This window comes from Protopterus annectens, chromosome 9.part0 (assembly GCF_019279795.1).
Source record: "Protopterus annectens isolate FY-2018-M chromosome 9.part0, PAN1.0, whole genome shotgun sequence".
Classification (NCBI taxonomy): Eukaryota; Metazoa; Chordata; order Ceratodontiformes; family Protopteridae; genus Protopterus; species Protopterus annectens.
This window is the reverse complement of record NC_056743.1, coordinates 1,914,724,369-1,914,745,505: the sequence shown is the minus strand read 5'-3', so window position 1 is coordinate 1,914,745,505 and position 21,137 is coordinate 1,914,724,369. Positions and strand designations below refer to the sequence as shown.

Here is a 21,137-nt window from a genome sequence, read left to right as displayed (position 1 = left end):
TAACGGAAGTGTCATTGGCAGCTTTGGACCTATGCGGTCTGTCTCTCTCTTTATCCTTACATTTTTTTGAAAGATTGGTAGTCAGATGGCTTAACAAAGAACAAAAGTATTTGGCAACAAAAATGGCCCGACGACGAATAGTTCGGGCATTGAACAAGGCACAAAACCAACAGCGAGGGACGTCATGGTCTGGGCCTAAACAGGTGATGCAGTAAGAATGAAAATCTCTATGAGGTATTGCTTTCCACAGGCAAGACAACAGTTATTTTTTTCTGACATCAGTTAGAGCAAGAAAAAAGGATCCCCAACAGGGTACTTATCCGTTTGAAGACTTCGGTCTGAAATTTGAAAACAAAAATTTTAGGAGTCGGCCGACTGGCACTTGCGAACTGCTTCTGTTTCGGGCACTGCACAGCAAGAAAGACTGATGTACTGGCATTGGCTGCATGTTTTATACCCCTGACGACCTGACGTCATGGAAGAAGTGACAGCATCTGATGCAGGAATCCGAAGACTCTGGTATTCAGGTCAGCAGATAACCCAAATGTGATGACTGCATCAGTGAAACATGAAGAACATTTGCTAGGCAGGAGAAAATGGCATAAACTGTACCATGTTAACATGATGAAACCTTACCATGATAGAGAGGCCCTTTTGCTGATTATTTGCAGTGGATGGCAGGAGGACTCTGAAAGAGATCTGGTGACTGATCTCCTTAGTGAGGCTCGGACTGACACCTCAGTGGAAGGGGTAGCAATGTCCCAACAGGTATCCCTTACCCAGGTTTGAGAAATCTGAGCAGTGTTACAGGAGTTTGGGGGATTATTCACTGGGAAACCTAAGTGCACCCACCTGATGCAGCACCATGTGGATGCAGGACCCCAAAGGTCTATCAAGCAGGCCCCTACAGGGTGCTTGAGTAAGAAAGACAGACTCGGAGGGGAGGAGATACAGGAAATGTTGGAACTGGGAGTAATCCAGGAGTCCAGCAGTCCCTTGGCCTCCCCAGTGGTGCTGGTACCAATGAAGGATGGCAGCACTAGGTTCTGTGTAGGCTACAGGAAGCTAAATAGTCGCACAGAGTCAGATGCTTACCCCACGCCCAGGACAGATGGAGCCCTAGAGCAGCTGGGTGGGGTTAAGTATCTTACAACCATTGATCTTACCAAGGGTTACAGGCAGGTGCCCTTGACTCCCAGTGCTAGACAGAGGTCAGCCTTTGTAACTCCTTTCAGCTTGTATGAGTTCACGAAGATGCCCTTTGGGATGAAAAATGCCCCAGTGACTTTCCAGAGGCTGGTAGACTACATCCTAGCAGGAGCAGGAGATTATGCCCTTGCTTAACTGGATGATGCTGCCATCTACAGCCATTTCTGGCAAGAGCATCTTCAGCACATTAGGGAAGTGCTGGGCAGACTGCAGATGACAGGGATGACCATTAAGCCCAGCAGCTGTCAGGTGGGTACGTCACAGGTCTCCAACCTGGGACATAGAGTGGGGAGTGGTAAGATCAGGTCAGAACCTGCAAAAGTGTAAACCATTCAGGCATGCCTGCCTCTGTTACCAAAAAGCAGGTGAGGGCAATTTTAGGGACAGTGGGGTACTATAGAAAGTTGGGCCCCCAATTATAGTACCATAGCTGCTCCCCTCACAGACCTGACAAGGAAAAACAGGCCACATAAGGTAATCTTGATCCCAGCATGTGAGCAGGAAGGCCACATAAGGTAGTTTGGATCCCAGCATGTGAGCAGGCATTACAGAAGCTTAAAGTAGCTTTGAGAGGACTCCCTGTGTTAGCCAGTCCAGATTATAGTAAACAATTTGTTGTGTAGGTGGATGCTTCAAATCATGGGGTGGGGGCTGTATTTAGCCAGGTTTCCTCAGAGGGAGAAGAGCACCCAGTGGCATATCTCAGCCATAGACTCCAACCCAGGGAGGAATGTTATGCAGCTGTAGAAAATGAATGTCTGGCCATAGTATGGGCACTGCAGAAACTTCAGCCTTATCTGTAAGGAAGGAAATTCACTGTAGTTAGAGACCACAATCCCTTAACATGGCTACCTAGAGCCAGCCAGCAAAATGCCAAGTTATTAAGGTGGAGCTTAGGACTACAGGTACATGATATGACAGGACAACATTGTAGTGCAGTCAGCAAAGCAAACACAGATGGGCTCTCAAGACAGGAAATGGGGTAATATATTCCCAGACAGGCTTATTTCTCTCAAACCACATTTCTCAAGGGTCACTTGAAAAAATAGCTTGAGTCTTCGTAGAGGGGAGAGATGTGATGATATGGGCAAGTACCAGCATAGTCAGCTGAATTTTTGTAAAAAATGATATGTCCTTTGAATATTAAACTGGTTTATACCAGATGCTTGTGTTACAAATGTATTGGAACTGTATGCCATTTGTATAGCAAACGGATTTGTACCAATGCTTCTGCTGAAAATGTATTTTTGAGGTTTGCTTGTGTTAAAATGTATCAACAGTGCATCCTGCTGGAATGAAAATAAATTTATATGTATTATTGTAACTGAATTAAATGTATGTTTTAATAGAGGATATTGCCACAGCAATGGTTAACCAGCTGGCTTATTTTAAGAAAAATAAGGGAAATGTAAATGGGTTGTTAAACCATTAAAACTTCACCCCACAGTGTTGAATAGGACCGGAGATGCTAAGTCTGGGAAAAAGCCTTTGTTCATTAGCTCAGTAAAAAGAGGGAAAGCCTCAGGCACTGCCATAAACATTTAGATGTGTATTGTAGCCATACATGCTAAATTCCTGTCTCTGTTTCAAAGGGGATTACTGTGAGAACATAGAGGCAGGTGACCAGATGAGGTCATTCTGCTACCCCTATTGGAAATTATATTTTAGATATTACAAAGGGAAATCACAGAGTATTGAACATTCCATTTGGGAAGCCTGAGTAGAAAGACCCTCACACACAGTATCTTGCCTTGCAGTAGTAAGCAACTTAACTAGGGAACAGTAATTATTTTAGATTCAGTCAAGAATATAGTGAAGCTTAGTTTATAGAGTGTTTTTCTTTATTTGTATGAGTCAGTCCATCAATGTTAATTTCAATATTTTCTGTGATTTGAACTATGTGGTTTACTATAAATATATATTCAATATTTTCATATTCTTGTATTATTTATTATTAAATATATTTAAAACTTTTATTGTGGTTGGTAGTTGTAGAAAGTATCTAATCTTTGAGAGTACTTATATTTATTTGGTGACACCGTGTGGGCCGCACCAGAAGGCCTAACTGTCTTGGTCAACTATTATCATTTGCATTAGCATTAATATTGCACAGTATAATTGGATACCCTTTGTAAGAGACTTATAGTAACTGACGGGTGCCAATGAATGTACCTTATGGCCTTGGCAGAGCTGTTAGAATGTGTAATCTGTGTCAGCCTTTACCAGGTGTGTGTGAAAATTAAATCTTAAAAATTGCGTGTGTCAGCTACTTGGGGCACTGGCACAAAGCACTGGGTTTACAGAGAGGGTGCTGGAGGACTTGGATCAGACTCTCGGCTGAGGATCTCACCTTACAGCTGTACCAGTGGGGAGTCTTACTGGGACCTGGAGGGAGACAGATATAGAGACATCCAGACCCTGGGCTGAGTGTACTCCCTGTGTGCTATTAAATGAAATTGTACTTGATGCAGAGAGGCTTGTATCTGGAAGTACAGAGTGTATCCATTTGTATTCCAAGTGCACGTCCCACTCCAGTGTCAGTGGTGAGGATTCAGGCTCCTTGATTACTGGCCCAGCAGGGGGATGACACATAGTGGTGGGCATCACAACATGTATTGTCAGTGCTCCATTGTATGAGATGAGGTGATGCCAGTAATTACAATGAATGGTGCATCCCAGGTCAGGCTACTCTGAGTAAAGGCAAAAGGCAAGTTATGCTTTTTAGTACTTTTCCCTTTTCCCTGAGTTGGTGTGACATCAGAAGTGATATATATTAGAGATCTGCAGATGCACAGAGGTTGGTGTTTTTAAGTTGCTTGCAATGTGTCTTCATCCATTTTATTTGAGGTGTAATACTTTCACTTTTAGATCTTTTATAATATTTTGAATCTTAACATAGGGGGTTTGATATTCTGTTATACCCCCCCTAAATTACTCAGATTCTTACTCACTACCTACAACTGGTAACTGTGAGTCAGGGCTTTCAGACAAATTCTCATACAGAGGGCTACTATGAATGGGACCATGCAAATTTCAGCATATGTGCATCATGAAATAGCTCAATATCAGTTCATAGGTTCATAGGTGTGTAATAGGCTAATGACCCTGGAGACTTTACAAGCCTAGCCTATAGAAGTGCCCTGGTATCGTGCCACCCGATGTTAGTTCCCAGTGCCTCTGTCAAGTAGAGCCACTGGAGTGATCCCCGGGATGCACTTTGCATTTCCCATCCACTCATCAAGATTTTCCTTGAAGAGGGTCAGTGGCATGTATGGGAAGTCTATTCCAGAGTATGGGCAGTCTCTGGGTTATGAACCTGTCCCTCCAGCATGTTCTGTTGATTCTGGTAATGAGGCTGAGGTCCCTGGAGCATGTGGTGTGGAAGGATTTGGATTCCTTTAGATGTATCATTTCTAACAGAGCTGGGTCAGATATAGCTTTGTAAGTCAAGCAGAGATCGCCTCTTAGTAGACGATATGATACAGAGAATAGCTGGAGTTTTTTGAGTCTGTCCATGTAGGAGATGTTTAACACCTAGGATCCTCTTCATGAGGTACTTTTGTGACCTTTCCAGCTGTTGCATGTGTCTAGTGAGGTACATGCCAAATGGGCATTATACTCAATGACTGGCCTAATGAGGGCAGAGTAGAGAGAGATGATGACCTCTTTCTTCCTGGATGCAACCTTGGTAAGGAGATGTGCAACATAGAAAGACTTTCTGACCACAGTGACACTGTGGTGGTCGAAGGAGAGGTTGCTGTCAACCTGTGTCCCCAGATCTCTTATAACACCTTCAGTGATCAGTGGGCTCCCATTGATGTGGTAATTAGTAGGAACTGAGTTTTTCCCCAAAGGGGATGAAGATGCATTTTTGACATTAAGATTAAGGCCATGGTTTTGACACCAGTCATTGGTCTCAGTAAGGCATTTCTGTAGGATGTCTACATCACATGGGGGAGTTAATAATGGCTCCCAGCTTGCAGCTGTCGGCAAACTTGGTCGGCCAGACTCCCTCCGTGTTGGCCTGGACTTCTGAGAAGTAGATGCCAAACAGGACAGGACCCAGGACTTATCCCTGTGGGAATCCACTCATGACTGGTCGTCAGTCTAACTTGGAGTCCGCTACTTTCACACTGTGGGTTCTATCTGTGAGACAATTTGCAACCCACCTAGTGATATAGGGGTTGATGCCTAGTTTGGTGAGTTTATCAATAATTGTTGAGTGAGGAATGGTATAAAATGCCTTGACCAGATCAAGGTAGGCTGTATGAACTGCCTTGCCCTCATTCACAGCTCTGGTGACTGACTCAAAGAAGTCAACCAGGTTGAGGAGGCATGATCTACCTTTCACAAAACCAAATTGCATGAGATCTAGAGTTTGGAGAGTCCCTATATCCTTGTTAATTAGGTCCATGATGATGCGCTCCATAGCCTTACATATCAGACTCATCAGGCTAATGGGGTGATAATTCCCCAGGGTCTGTAGTCTCTCCCTTTTTATGGAGAGGGATGACTGTAGCAGTGTGTCATTAGGTAGGGAAAAAGCCTGAGGTGAGGCTGTGATTAAACAGGGCACACAGATGTGGTGCCAGTTCACTTTGTAGTTCATGTAGAACACATCAGGTTCCATTGAAGCAGTATTCTTACCCCTGGATGATGCAGTTTTAACCTGTGCTGCAGTAATGCTGAGTGCCTGGCATTTCTCCGGTATTGTGATTGGACTTTTAGAGGGGCAGAGAGGAGTAAAGTTGGCACTGAATCTGTTGGTTAGTATGTTAGCAATATCTGTTGGCTCAGTATAGGAGGTACCATTGTGCAGTAACTCAGAGAAAACCCGGGTATTGCCGTGGAGATTCTTGATATAACTATAGAAGGCTCTGTGGTTGTTTTTAGTGTCTGCCACAATTCTACTTTCATAGCTGGCTTTAGAGGTTTTGATGAGGGATCTCAACTTTTTGTTGTGGCTAATAAGGGAGTTTTTCCAGTCTTGGGACCTCACCTTTTTCTGCAACAGTTTCTTCCTTCTGTTGTAGAGTTTATTAATGGCAGGGGACCACCAGACTGGCTTCCTTTTTTGGAGGAGATCATCTTGGTTCTGTTGGGTATGGCTAGTTCCATGCATTTATGTACGTGTTCATACAGTGCATTGGTGTATGACTCAGCAGTCATGCATCTATTTTCCATTGGCATGGGTGCCGTGAAGTTTGCCACCTCTGTTTTTAGGAGCCTAAAGTCAGCTTTGGAGACATTTTTCATGGTGGTTACCTTTGCAGGGGGTCTGGGTGAGATGTGGATTTCTATGGTGATTAGTTTGTGGTCAGATCTTACTAGGGAGGAATTGACTATTGGTGTAGAACAATGGTTGTCCATAATTCATAATTATTAAATAAATAATAATTAAATAAATAAATTAATAATAAATAATAATTAAATACATAATAATTAGTTAATAATAATTAATAATTAGTAATAATCAGGTCAAGGATGTTGCTTCCTCTAGTGGGAGTAAGAATGAGCTGGTCCAGGGCATTGGAACTAATGAATTCCAGGAAGCGTTGGGCCAGTGTATTAGTGCATGAGTAGCTTTTCCAGTTGATGGAGGGGTAGTTGAAGTCACCTAGTATGAGAGCGTTGGGTGTGACCCTAATAGTTTCCAGGGTGCTTAGGAACATGGAGTGAGAGTCTTGGGACATGGTTGGGGACCTATAGCAGGCTACGACCTGAATCAGTGTCTTACCCAATGTTAGCTGCACCTGAAGTATCTCAGTATGTTCTCTGTACAGCCAATGTACTTAACATAAGCCAAAGACAAATTAAATCAATAATTAACTGTAGCCATCAGTGTTCAAAGGTCAGCATGCCCACTGAAAATAAAGCACGTCCCAATAGAAAGGAGGCTGACTGCTATAGTTTTCTTGAGAGGCCATCTTTCTATTGGAATATCCATCAGTTGTCACTCCTCTGGTCTAGAGAGATAAAGCCCCGACTATGACCCAGGTGACCTGGGTTTGATTAGTGTCTTGGGCAACTGACAGAGTGGTGGGTAGACATGGGCATGCCCATGCTGGGAGGACAATGATACATGGCTGTCTCTTCATGATGATCCCTGGTGGAGGCTGGAGACATCACTAGAGGAGGCATAGTCAATGGAAGGCAGTAGGCCTGGCTGGGCTCCTGCAGAGGCAGGGTGATACCCCAAAACAGCACATTGCATGCCTACACAGGGACCATACCACTTAGCTAGAAGAGGAGAGGGGAGAAACAGGGTAGGCCAAGTTAGACCATCCCCAGATAGAAACTCAGATGTGTCATGCCCTGTTGCCTTCCATCTGTGACCAGCACCAGGAAGTTACTGGAATAAGTTCAAAGTGCATGGAGTAGTTGATATGATGAAGCCAGAGAGCATAGGCTGGACTGGTAAAATGAAGGAAGGGTGAGAGGAAAAGGCCAAAAAAAGGAATATGCATTAGTTAAGCAGTAAACCATTTAATGCGAGACAGTGTAAAAATATGCTATGAGGAATGACAGCAACATTCAACAAAGGTCTGGACAGCTGAAACTAATAATCAGTAAATAAAAACAGTCAAAGTCCTAACTGCTGCCCTTTGGAGTATAAACAGTCAAAGTCCTAACTGCTGTTCTTTGGACACTTCCGCAGATAGGACTCAGTAGAAGGGCAAGTTAACTTAGTTTAGTATGAACCTATGAACCAAACTTCAATTTCAGAAACTGACCTTCATTTTACTTTTTGAATCATTTTGTCAGAAAGTAGATCTATTCTGACTTTCAGCAACTAATTTCAGTTCACACCTGCAGGAAAGGAACTAATAAATCTTTAATAACTTGCTATAGGACTGTTTTCCAATCCCATGTTTTTTTGCTTTGTTTTTTTGTTTTGCAAACTACTGTTAATAATAAACACAGGTCTCACTTTATTAATTTAAATGAGTATATAATTGATTTTGCATTCAGATGAACAGTTCTCTTCAAATCTGAAGCAAACAAAAAGCTTCAAAAACATTTCTAACTTTTAAAAGAAAAATAGCATAATGCCTTTGTACTCATTGTCAAACCTAGGGATTACAAGCTAAAAGGTAATAATGAATTAATGCAGTATAATACTGCAGTTGTGGTCTTACATTTCAAAGCAAAGTAACACAGGATTTTAATATAGATTTATATCAATGAGTGCCGTATGTTTGGTCCATTGCTTTGGTCAACAGCCAGAACCGCAAGGTTATTTATGTAAACATCTAGTTTGTTGAACAGATGTTTTTGGATGTTTTCTTTGCCAAAATAGTAAGTGGGATGTATACTAGAAGAGTGTGTGTGAGGCGGGTTAGGATTAGAGTAATGGTTAGGTAAGGGGGATAGATTAAGAGTGTGTGTATGTGTGACTGTGTTGAGGGTTAAGTTATGGGATAGATTTAGTGAATGAGTGAGTGTGTGTGTGTGTGTGTGTGTGTGTGTGTGTGTGTGTGTGTGTGTGTGTGTGTGTGTGTGTGTGAGTGTGTGTGTGTGTGTGTGTGTGTGTGTGTGTGTGTGCGCGTGTGTGTGTGTGTGTGTGTGTGTGTGTGTGTGTGTGTGTGTGTGTGTGTGCGCACGTGGCGGGTATCTGAGCTGTCTTGTGTAGTGTTAGTATTATTGAAGGGCTTTTTAAAAGATAAGATGCATGTGGTTAGGGGAAGGATGAGAGTTAGCATATATCACTACGTTGGAGTGGGGGAAGGGAGCGGAGCTTCCTGTATGTTGTAATGTTTTCACACTATGCAGTCTAACAACCTTACAGAATTGTTGTTTTTTACAGTATACAAACTGTCAATCATAAGCATATCCAAGATGTGCAGCCGTTCCTAGCCCTGTGCTGCAAAGACTACATCTATGGCTTGCCTTATGCTCAGACAAATTAGGCAGCTGATTCTGACATCACTGGGTAAGGGGCACTTTACGAGATTTTATGCTCTTGCCAGGGTGCCCCAATTGAAAGAAACTGCTTCACCTTATGAGGTGTTACTGCTGCAGCACTTTATAAGGAAAGTGCCACATGGTGCTTAGTTTCCAGACTTTCTGCTTGGTCCCATCCACAACCTAGACAATGAATCATAGTGCCTTTTATGTAGATTGCAGTGGGATAAACCAAGTAAAAAGTCCAGAAAGTTTGAATAATGGAGGATAATGGTGTCAGTAGTCTGTATGATGCAACACCATCAGGGCCTGCAAGACAATAATAAGGTCAGGGTGCAATATGGGTTAGTATGTAACATGTACATGTTTTACTCAGGTAGGCAACTAGATATTTGCAGTGGACATTGTAGGACAAATTTGTATTTATATGAAGCATTTTGAAGTACTTTATACCATGACTGGTTTAATCTGTACATGAAACAGCTGGAATAAATTATTGTGGCCACTTTCAATTTCATTTTATTACAATCAGACATATAAGGTGTACACAAAGTTCCTGTAATTGCTTGGTGTAGGAAATGTCTGTGGATGATGTTGACTGACCTTGGCCTGTTGTCATTTGCTTAAGTGAAACAATCATTGTTCCGTTTTTGCAGGACTAATATGCATTTTGTATATGTACATGACATGAACTGGAATACTTTATTTTGGCTGGATACAATTTGTATAAAATACCATTGAACTAAATTATTGTGGTCATTTGTATTGCAATCAGACATCTGAGGTGTACACAATCCACAAAGTGAATACAATTGCTGTGCCTATCTGTGTTTTAAAAGGATTGGCCTGCTGAAATCTGCTTATGTTAAATAGTCATTGCTCTGGCTTTCCAGGACTGATATGTATTTGTCTGAAGCAAGTTTTCATACTTTATTGTAGCTACTATTTATGTGAAACAGAGTTGAAATACATTACAATCATATATCTGAGGTGTACACAGTCAACAAAGTATTTATAACTTTTGATTATCAGTCTGTCTGCAGATAAAAGTGACTAACCAAGCTTTTGGTTGTTTAAGTTAAACTGTTCTTAATCTGGCTTTAAATTGATTAGTGTACATGTGTGTGTTTATTTAAAGTAAATGTGAAATAAATTACAGTGGCCATTATTTATCACAATCAGGTACCTCAAATGTATCCGATCAACAAACTGGCTACACTTGCTGGGTATGGTGGCTGTCTATGAATGAAAATGACTCTGCTATCATGATTAAGTTAAACAGCCATTAATCTAGCTTTGCAGGAGTAGTGTGCCTTTGTGTGAAGCAAGTTGAAATGTTTTTCTGTGGCCATTTTTAAATCACATTTGGACATCTGAGCAGTGTGTGTGTGTGTGTGTGTGTGTGTGTGTGTGTGTGTGTGTGTGTGTGTGTGTGTGTGTGTGTGTATGTGTATGTGTGTGTGTACAGTCAATAAAGTGGTTGCATTGATGAAAACAGAAGATACCTGTGCATTTAAGTGACTTGGCCTTGATGTTTTTAAACACAGTTAAACATTCACTAAACTGGTTTGGCAGGACATATGCGATACAATGTATTCTATTAGCTAACATCAATGTAAAATAATCCTTGCTATGGCTTGTGTGTGTGTGTGTGTGTGTGTGTGTGTGTGTGTGTGTGTGTGTGTGTGTGTGTGTGTGTGTGTGTGTGTGTGTGTGTGTGCACATGAGAGGGGATGTTTTGTTATACAGAAGAGCAATATGTTAGCCATAATTTTTTTCATTTTCCATCACAGTCAAATTGAGAAAGTGTTTTGTAAGTGAATGAGCTAGTATGTATTTTATAAGTTGTTGAATAAAGTCCTTCCACTATTGCATTCCAGAACTTCTTTTGTTTTTGCATGTTGGTTTTTGCATTGATCTGGATTTACCATTGGCTGGACTTTTCTCTGCAATAATTATGTTACATCTTCAGAAGAATGGTACTGAGCCCAGTATATATACTGCTGTACATGGAAAATTATGACTGTGCACGGGAAATGCAGTTTCCTAAATAAAGCATGTCACAATTCTGGAGTTACAAGTTCATACACAAGTAATAGCCAGTTGTTCTGTAGGCCATTGAAAGCATAGTCAATAGCTCATTTTCAAAAGTTCCCTCCAGACTTAATGAAGCCAATGTAAGATAGACCAGAGAGAATCTGAGGCTGCCCATTTATTTATGCAGGTTCATCGTGAAACTGATAAAAGGATGTCGGCTTGACATATAGTAGAAGTAACTTTGGAATGCAAATCTATTACACCATGTCTTATCTATCTGTTAATAGAGGTTTAGTTCCTTTAACCAGGTAGATCCAGCTCACATGTTATTGAATGGATGGTGTATAGTGTGGACCTACTGAGGTAGTTATAGGTCCATGATTTAGAAGCTAAGCTTGTTGTTGCTGTGATTGTTGCTGTTGTTGCTGTGTAATGCATGGTGTGAATGACAGGTCAAACACCCAATATATCTGGTATTGCTACATATAGGCAGTGTAATATTCTGGGCTACATAGGTACAGATCTGGGGAGTTTGATCATTGCTATATGTTTTACATATGTTACAGGATCAGGGATTTGTCACTGGCTTACTGGATTTAAAAACTCCATAAAAACTCAATACCCTCTGCTTTGTATTATACAACACAAGAGCTCTCAACAACAGGCTTCTACAAATAGGCACCACAATATACAGTCCTGTAAATACTGCAAATCATCTACTCATCTGGCACTATGCACTTATCACTATCTATATATGTATAGTTTGGCATTGTGACTGCTAATCCTGGTTATGGAAGAGAAGTGTAGAGTTTTGGTGGTTTAAACTAGGCAGGCAAACCAGGGAAAGGAAATTAACATGGTACAGCTGCATGTAGTGGCATATTGTGTCCACTCCCTGCTGGCTCAGTTTGAGTCCTGAACTCTGGACCTAGAGAGAAGGATCTTAAAATGTGCTTGCAGTTCACTATGTGTGAAGGATGTCAGCAGTTTAGAAGGTGTTCAGAAACAAGTTAGGAGATGTTGCTTTACAAAGGAGAGCCTATTTGATGTCCTCCTGCCTCTGTGGTGAAACAAGTTGAAGGAAGCCTGCTGAACATCAGCCAGCATAGTGGCTTAGTTGTTCATGTTTCCATCTTACAACTCAGCGTTTGGGCTTTGGACATGACCTGTGCTTAATTTCTTTAGTCTGACAGTTACTGCAGATCAGCATTTGGGCTTCGGACATGACCTGTGCTTAATTTCTTTAGTCTGACAGTTACTGCAGATCAGCGTTTGGGCTTTGGATATGATCTGTGCTTAATTTCTTTAGTCTGACAGTTACTGCAGATCAGCGTTTGGGCTTCGGACATGACCTGTGCTTAATTTCTTTAGTCTGATAGTTACTGCAGATCAGCGTTTCAGCTTCGGACATGACCTGTGATTAATTTCTTTAGTCTGACAGTTACTGCAGATCAACGTTTGGGCTTCGGACATGACCTGTGCTTAATTTCTTTAGTCTGACAGTTACTGCAGATCAGCGTTTGGGCTTCGGACATGACCTGTGCTTAATTTCTTTAGTCTGACAGTTACTGCAGAAGACTAAAGTTCTGAATTGTTAATGAGCTACTTCCTGAACCAAGGATCCAGGGTTTGAATCTTCCACCTTCATTTGCTTACTATGTGACATTAAGCAAGTCACTTAACCAGACTGTACTTTGGAACAATTAGGAATTTGTAATAGTCTCTTTAATGGTCTCCTGGACTACATGCCTAGAGACTAGTTATGAACCTGTGAATGCCAAGAAGCTAATGGTGCTACCCCTGCCTGAATGGTGAAGAGTCTTGCAGAGAAAATATTGCTGCCTGTAATTATTGATGATTTGCTGGCCAATTTTGCAAAAAAATCAGAGGCCACTTTGAAGTGATTTGTGGAAACAGTTATGAGCACTGGAATAAACAGAGAGAGAATTTTGTAAATATGCGTTATTTGTTGAAACAAACCAAGAGTGCATTTGTGATTGGATTTGGATGTGTTCTTTCCATTACTTCCCATAATTGAGTTGCAAGAAAACAAGGTTTTATTTGTGCTTGTAAATAAAACTTAACTTAAAAAATAAAAATCTGGTTCTTTAAACAGAAAGTTGCTATACTAATTAATAGTAGTCAGTGTTAACCTTAATACAGCAAGTGTCCACTTCAGAGCTTAGTGGCTGAAATGTTTTATCCTTCTAATAATTCACAGCATCATTTTTCTTCCTCCAGGAATTATCAATAAATATGTTCACAGTACAAACTCAGGTCACAAAAGCATGCAAGTTGGCTTTTCCACCTTAGCTGAAAAGCTGATAAGAGAATTAAGCTGGTGGTGAACATTTTGTCACACAAAATACTGCATATTTCTTTAAATGTTTGTTTTTGGCTTTTTCTTTTATGTTTGTATAAAACCTGATCCAGTACGATGCTGTATTGTTGTTATACTGAAAATATTCTGTCCAATGAAAGTGTTATAATTTACAGAGTAATTTCCCAAGTTGAAATAAAATGCCCCAATAAATATGTTTTCTTTTCCCTTCTTGCAGGTCTTAGCTGTTAAACAGACCTGTGATCAACTGATAACAGCAACGCCTATCCCGCTGAAGACATGCATTTTCAGTTACACGTTAGCCATTGCTGAATTTGACAGAATGTCTGGTGGACTTTGTAACTGTTTTCTCCTGCGAAGACAAAGTACCCCTCAACGCAGCATGACAAGGACAAAAGACACCTGCACACAATCCCGTGAAGCACTGATGTCACAAGATCTGGTTTACCAGGAAATTTCAGTCAGTTCTCTTCCTGAGCAGCCAAATCTGGATCAGGTTGCAAACAGTAAAACAGATGCATTTATATCTAATTTTTCAGCCTTCCATACCTCCAGACTGGTAAGTAATAGCATTAGGCCACATGAATTCCCAGAAGGAAAATTCCAAATTTAAGAAGTTTATTTGCCTTTATCACACTCCACTTTTGACTCAGAAAGTAATTTGTTGTGTTATGTTATTGTTATTATTCATTTGACAGATAACAAGCAACAAATATAATTTAATTTATTAGTATTTTTTCTTCCCACATAAAAACTCACTTTCTCTCCTTCAGTAACAACTCCAAAGTCAGTCATGTATCATCTGTTAACTATCTCTGGGTATCTGCTAAATTTTCTCTGTCTTCCTTCTGGTGTGGTGAGATTTCCACGACCTCCCAGACACATTTCTCCAACGTGGTACACACAAATAGGCACCATTCTATTGATCTCCTTTATGAAGGGGTCAGAAGTCATCCAACATGCTTTCCTTTTATGTTGAGTGCCACAGAGTATTTCCCAACACCTCCTCTTAAGTGAGGCCAGTGACGGTACCCTGTCTGTGGCACAGATACAAAGTGCACCCCAGTTTTTGCTTGCACGTGACAGGCAAAGCTGAAGCCAGATACCAAGTGGCTGACAGCTCAACAATTGCTGTTGTAATGATGTACTTTGTTTTGTGCAGCAGGTATGCTGCTGCTACAGGCAGTGGGATCTCTTTGTTTGTTTGTTTTCTGTGTCACAGAGTAAGATACTGTAAACAAGATAAGGTGGCAACGCAAATAAAATTCACCATTATGATATTACTTATAACTCACTAGTCCCCTATGAAGAAACAAAGCAATGCTGATGCATTGTAAGCACAGATTCTTTTCCTTAACAATTCATGTGATTTTGATTCTTGACCATGAAAGAGACTGTTTACACTGGTATAGCTGGGTTAGAAGCCAGTGGTGGAGAACAGGGCAGAGTATCTGAGAAATCTCGAGTTCTATCTTGCTTAAGACTTCTAAACTTTCATCACTTTTTTAGTTGTGGGTCTTTTAAATAAGATTTTTCTTTTGTAGAGCTTTACTGGGCTTCTTGATGCAAAACACAGCAGTGCCTAATCCTTAGCCCATCGCAGCTGTATTTGTAAAGACAATCTGATATGCTGCTCTCTGTAAAGGGTAAGTATATGTACTTATAGCTTTTCAGTCTTATCAGAAGTTATTGTGTTAATAAAGGGCAAGACTTTTATTTAATTTAGAAACCTGGTTGTGGCACCTTTTAGAGGTTTGCTGAACAAGTCTTGTAGACAGGATTAAAGATGTCAACTTGTGCCCTTAAATTCAACAAAAAAGTCTGCAGTAACTGCAGAACTTCCTATTAAAGTCTGACATACTAATTGTAAATGGGTACGTTCATAACTGAAACCTTCACAAAAAAGCATCAAATTCTACAAATACTAAACTGGGTACAATTAGAAACAAGGCAGACAGTAGGAGCATTACCCTATCAGTCCTATTTTCCTACAGCAGCCGAGTAAATAAAATATTAGACACATTTGATGGACCCTCCTTTGGTACCTCAGAGGTTCACAAGTCACCTTTCTCACCTTCCTTCTCCTTGTGGCCTTCCTGTAACCCCCTGCTTCATGGCAGATTTTGCTGCTTGGGATTCTTTCGGGGATTCTTTCTAATTGGAAGTATTCCTGAGATGCATACACCTTCGTGTACAAACATTGTTTCCCTGTTGGAAGATAATAGCCCAGTGATGGGGACCCCATGTTATGAAACACTTAGAGGCATGTACTCCCTGTATTAAATAGTCTGTCAAGGTGTTCTTCTAAGTGGGCCTCTGACTGGGCTCTCCTTCCTGCTTATCACCAATCTGCATATTTTTCTCTGACGCTACATTACACAGGTGTACATATGACTATTACGGGCACATGTTATGACATCAAACACCATTTTGGGAACATAACTACCTCATACACATCACTTTACTCCCAAACACTGAGGCAGCACATTCCTATAAATCAAGAAAATCAATGAAATAAACGTACATCATAGAAATGCATAGATACAGAAGTGTGTGAGTACACCTGTGTGTGTGTGTGTGTGTGTGTGTGTGTGTGTGTGTGTGTGTGTGTGTGTGTGTGTGTGTGTGTGTGTGTGTGTGTGTGTGTGTGTGTGTGTGTGTGTGTGTGTGTGTGTGTGTGTGTGTGTGTGTGTGTGTGTGTGTGTGTGTGTGTGTGTGTGTGTGTGAGTGTGTGTGTGTGTGTGTGTGTGTGTGTGTGTGTGTGTGTGTGTGTGTGTGTGTGTGTGTGTGTCTGTGTGTGTGTGTGTGTGTGTGTGCACGTGTGTGTGTGTGTGTGTGTGTGTGTGTGTGTGTGTGTGTGTGTGTGTGTGTGTGTGTGTGTGTGTGTGTGTGTGTGTGTGTGTGTGTGTGTGTGTAGGTGTGTGTGTCTGTGTGTGTGTGTGTGTGTGTGTGGGTGTGTGTGGGTGTGTGTGGGTGTGTGTAGGTGTGTGTGTCTGTGTGTGTGTGTGTGTGTGAACATGTGGGTGCACCTGTGTGTATTTGTGTGTACATACAAATAAATATTTTCTCCTTTCCCATTCTGTAGGAGACTGCAGCAGCAGTCCCTAGATGGAGGAGTCATTAGGCAGCCAGAAGGGTAATTTTGATTCATCCAGGAAGATGTCCTCAAAGATGAAATGATGCACTAAGTAATTTTCTGCTGTATTTGACATCAAGTATGCACTTCAAATATGTTTACAATTAGAAAACATCACAAGCAAGAAAAGCTCCCATGAGGCAGGGGGTTGGTGTAAGGCCAAAAGGTTAAGAAAGTTGAGTCATGAAGCACTGCAGTACCAAAGAAGGTCCCTCTCCTTGACTCACTTTCACTGTAGTGGTTGGGGAAGATGTTAACTAATAAACAACTTGCCACAACAATATGCCTACAGTGGGCATATTTTCTCAAAGAAAGCACTAGAAACAGCCACATCCCCGGTGGAGTGGTGTATGACAGCAACTTTTGTTTTTAATAGAGGTTCACTCTCTCATAAAAAACAGATGATTCAGTTTGCAAACCACATGGAGCACCTTGCTTAGCAGCTAGCAGCCCTACCATTTCCTGAATGAAGAAATGAGCTTGAGGGACGACACAGACAAACACTGGTGTCAGAGCCATGGACTAAAACTAAATGCCAATAAATGCATAATAGTATCCTTCTGGAAGTCATCCACCCCTGGAAACTATCATATTGATACCACACCCTTAACAGGTAATCAGGGACGTGGAGACACACATATAAACAACAAATGTAAAATAAAATAAAATAATAAATAAAGTAATCTAGCCTTTGACCATCACGTATCTACAGTGGTGAGGAAATCATTCTATGTTGAGCAATGTATAAACACAGGTATGGCATCTAAGTCCAAAGAAGTTGTTGTTCCACCATATTCAGCATTCATCAGACCCATCACTGAGAACAATGCCCCCTTTGGTATGTACCTAACAAGGCATATCCAACAATTGCTACATCCACAGAGGTTCCTCACTAAAAGAATACAGGACATAAGTAGCATGTCCTGTGCAGACCACCACACGGCTCTATCCCTGTATTCTGTCTCCTACTGGCTGTTGAGGAGAGATCTGTGCCTGGTATACAGAGCATTGTCAGACCCCACCCTGATGGTGCTACTGCATATCTGCAAAACAAACAACACCAGAATTACCCATTCCAAAGACTTAAACCTTGTCTGTGATATAAACAACACCTGCTGGAGAGACAGATACGTATCCCAAAGACTACCCCTTTTCTGGAACAGGATCCCCATCCATTTGAGGCAGAGTTCCTTCCTAACCCATTTCAAGTCTAACTTGGACAATTGGGTGGGGAATAGGAAATTCATCCCTGGTTTGGCACCTATGACTCTACTGGACATAGGCAGCCTGTAAATGGTTCATCTCCCAGGCCTCTGCTAGTAAATGTTAAACCTCCAAAGCCCCAAAGGTATCAGAACTTGTCATTGATTTGGGATGCACGGATAGGCTTAAAAAGGCCCTTGTGGTCATTAGCCTAGTAAACAACTATGAACCTATGAACAAAGTATGACCTTATACTGACTGTAAACAACATACATACAGTACGAGTACAATATATGTTATACTTGTATACAAGCAAAATCCTTGCCCACACCCATTGTTCCTTTTTTAGGCAATATTAGACCTCTAATGCTTCCAATATAACTAAACAGGATTCAGGCAACATTAAGGTACTGCCACACAATGCTACGAGCGTTAACAAAAACTCTACTCCCTGCAGACACTTCTTACCCTGGAAAACATTTATTTCAAGATCATTGAAAGCACTCCCTTAGTGAAAAGTTTCAATAACTATCCCATGTACAGGCCCACCACATTAGACAAAAGCACTAAAGGCAGCAGTGAAAACCTTTCATCTCCAGACTCATTAAGACAAACTAATGACCTTGAACTCCTCCTCATCCAATTGCCTGCTTATCATATCATAACATAACTATAGGACCCCCCTATATGCCCCCCTCAGCCCATGCCTCCTACCTAACTAGATTAGAATCCTTATGTATTAAGCCAATCACCATTCTCCTAGGAGACTTCAACTATGCATATAAATGGGGTGACTTATACATAATCAAACATGTATCCTCAGAGATTTCTGGGCATGATCAATACAAACTCCCTGGACCAGTTAGTCCTCAACCCAACCAGGGGAGATAAAATGCTGGACTTGGTCCTTACTAGTATGGGACAGCTTTGCTCCTCAACAATTGTAATTTCCACACTAGTCAGATCAGACCACAAGTCAATCATATTTACCATAAGACTAAATCCCAAAACACCTGTCAATACATCAGTATTCTGAGATTATGTGAAGGCTAATCTACTAAAACTGAGTGATATCCTGGCTAAATTCAAAAGCCCCTTCTATTGTGATAATCCCATATGTTATGGAGAATCATTCACTGATAAATTCTATGCAGATTTAAATAATTCTGGAGCTTTTCTCCCCAGGCTTCCACTGAAAATGAACTTCTACCTAATCAGACTTTCCCAGTCATCAAATGTCAATAAACAAATAAATGCATAGATGCATGTTCCTCTCAGAAATAATACAATGACAAATTTTAAAATAAGTCTCCATGTTAGAATCCTAATATATACAAGCTCTACAATAAAAGGAAAAAAATCATTGCATGAAAAACTACCTAACTAGCAATTTACCAGTAACACTGTTTATGGAAAAATATGATAAAGAATGATCAAATAAGGTTAAAATCTGGCAGTAGTACACAGTTTTGCCACAAATGTGAATGCAACTACAAGACTAATGTCCAGCAGGGTCTAAAATACAAACAGACAGCTTTTACAAGTAATCATACCTCTTGACTCCAGATGCTTGCCTTATAATTTTGGTCGCTTCCTCATAAAACGTATAGTTTTCTGGCAAACTAGTGAGGATTGAATTAAGTTAAAATGAGAGCAGATTGAGTCTCATACTTTGTATCCTTCAGAAAATGCAATACAAATCCTTTTAGTCTATCAACTTTCTAAATTTATAAGAGCAACATTTAAAAATTGTTCCTATTTTTGGGGCTTTGTCCCCCCACTATTGTTGGCTGTTCCAGCTGTATGAACAACCTCTTATAAGATGGTGAAGTGTGTAGTAATGTTTCCACCAGCAAGATTAACATTGCCCATAGAACGATTAAAGTGGCCCTGGATGAGTTACTACTGTTTGATACAATATCACACCGCCTGTATGAATTTTTGAAGGTAGATCATTCAATCATTCAGAGGATTTTTTCGTATACCTAAAATAAACTCCAATCCTGATGATCCCCCCTTTCGCCCTATTGTGGTGGCTGGTGGGTCAAGTTACAGAACCCCTAGCCAAGTTTGTTAACCAGAAATTAAAAGATCTTTTTGAATACCATCCAGCCATAGTACAAGACTTGTGGGACCTGTTGGATAAATTAAAGAATATGAAAATGGGAACTGACTATATGTTTGTCAGCTGTGATGTGCAAAGCTTATTCACTGTTGTACCACATGAAGTGGGACTGGAGTGGTTCCATGAAATATTCAAGAATTATGGGTCCCTGACTAACACAGACTGTGCTCTAATAATTGAACTGATGGAAATTGTTTTAAATAACTTTATGACTTTTGAAGGGGAGTATTACAGTTGCCTGGCATTGCTATGGGGGCTGCCTGCGCCCCCAAGTTTGCAAATGCTGTTCTCCTGAGATGAGACTTGGAAACCTTGTTTAAACTTCCACTGTATGAGCTGTGTGTGGGTTACTTCAGATTTCTGGATGGTTTGTTAATTATCTGGAAAGGTACTGAGGAACAACTGGATGAATTTATCCATCAACTACAAAACAGTACATAATTTTTAAAATTTACTCACAGCTGTAACCTGGAAAGGATCAACTACTTAGATATCAGAATCATCAAGCACCCAGCTGGAGAACTAGCAACACAAATTTACAGAAAACCATCATATTGTAATACGTTTCTCCACTTCACCAGTTGCCACCCCTTTCACCAAAAGAAATTGGTGGTAAAAAGCCAGTTCATTAGAGCATCCCAACTTATTTTGAATGATGAGAAATGTCTGGAACAGTTTAATACCTTAAAATTGATGGTTTTGCATAGAGGCTACCCTTCAACACTACTAGATAAATTTTTTGAGGTGGTTTGGACAGAAAGGGAGTGTATATATGCACCGATTATCAAGAAAGGGTTACAACAGGCCAATATCTACAAAGGACATGAAGGTCCAGAATATAATGGTCACACCAATATGGTTCTGCATTATACCTTGGACACCAAGGTGATTGAATCTATTATTCAGAAGAATTGGTTTGTCTTGCAATGCAATTGAGTCCATTAAAAGCTACTCTTTGGAAAATCATTCCTTTACATATAAAAATAAAGGGGACATCAAAAATCTCCTCAAGTGGTTAGAAGCAGTAAGTAAGGGGGTTTCAAACACATAGAACTGTGGTCATTGTCTGCAATGCCCCTACATTAACATGAATTATCAAGGTCCCTTGATGAACAAAATTGTTGGTAACATGCACAGTGGCACTTACAACTGTGCTACACAAAGAATTGTTTATTTAGCTT

General features: G+C 40.7%; 1 protein-coding gene across 1 annotated transcript in view; it reads left to right on the top strand.

The window, feature by feature from the left end:
• The window catches only part of LOC122812319 (regulator of G-protein signaling 8-like), a 511,190-nt gene that overhangs the window by 74,914 nt on the left and 415,139 nt on the right, over positions 1-21,137 (top strand). Inside the window, exon 2 of the mRNA XM_044084724.1 lies at positions 13,710-14,051. Within this exon, the coding sequence (XP_043940659.1) occupies positions 13,815-14,051 (237 nt within the window). The 5' untranslated portion in view covers positions 13,710-13,814. The remainder of the gene's footprint in view (positions 1-13,709; positions 14,052-21,137) is intronic.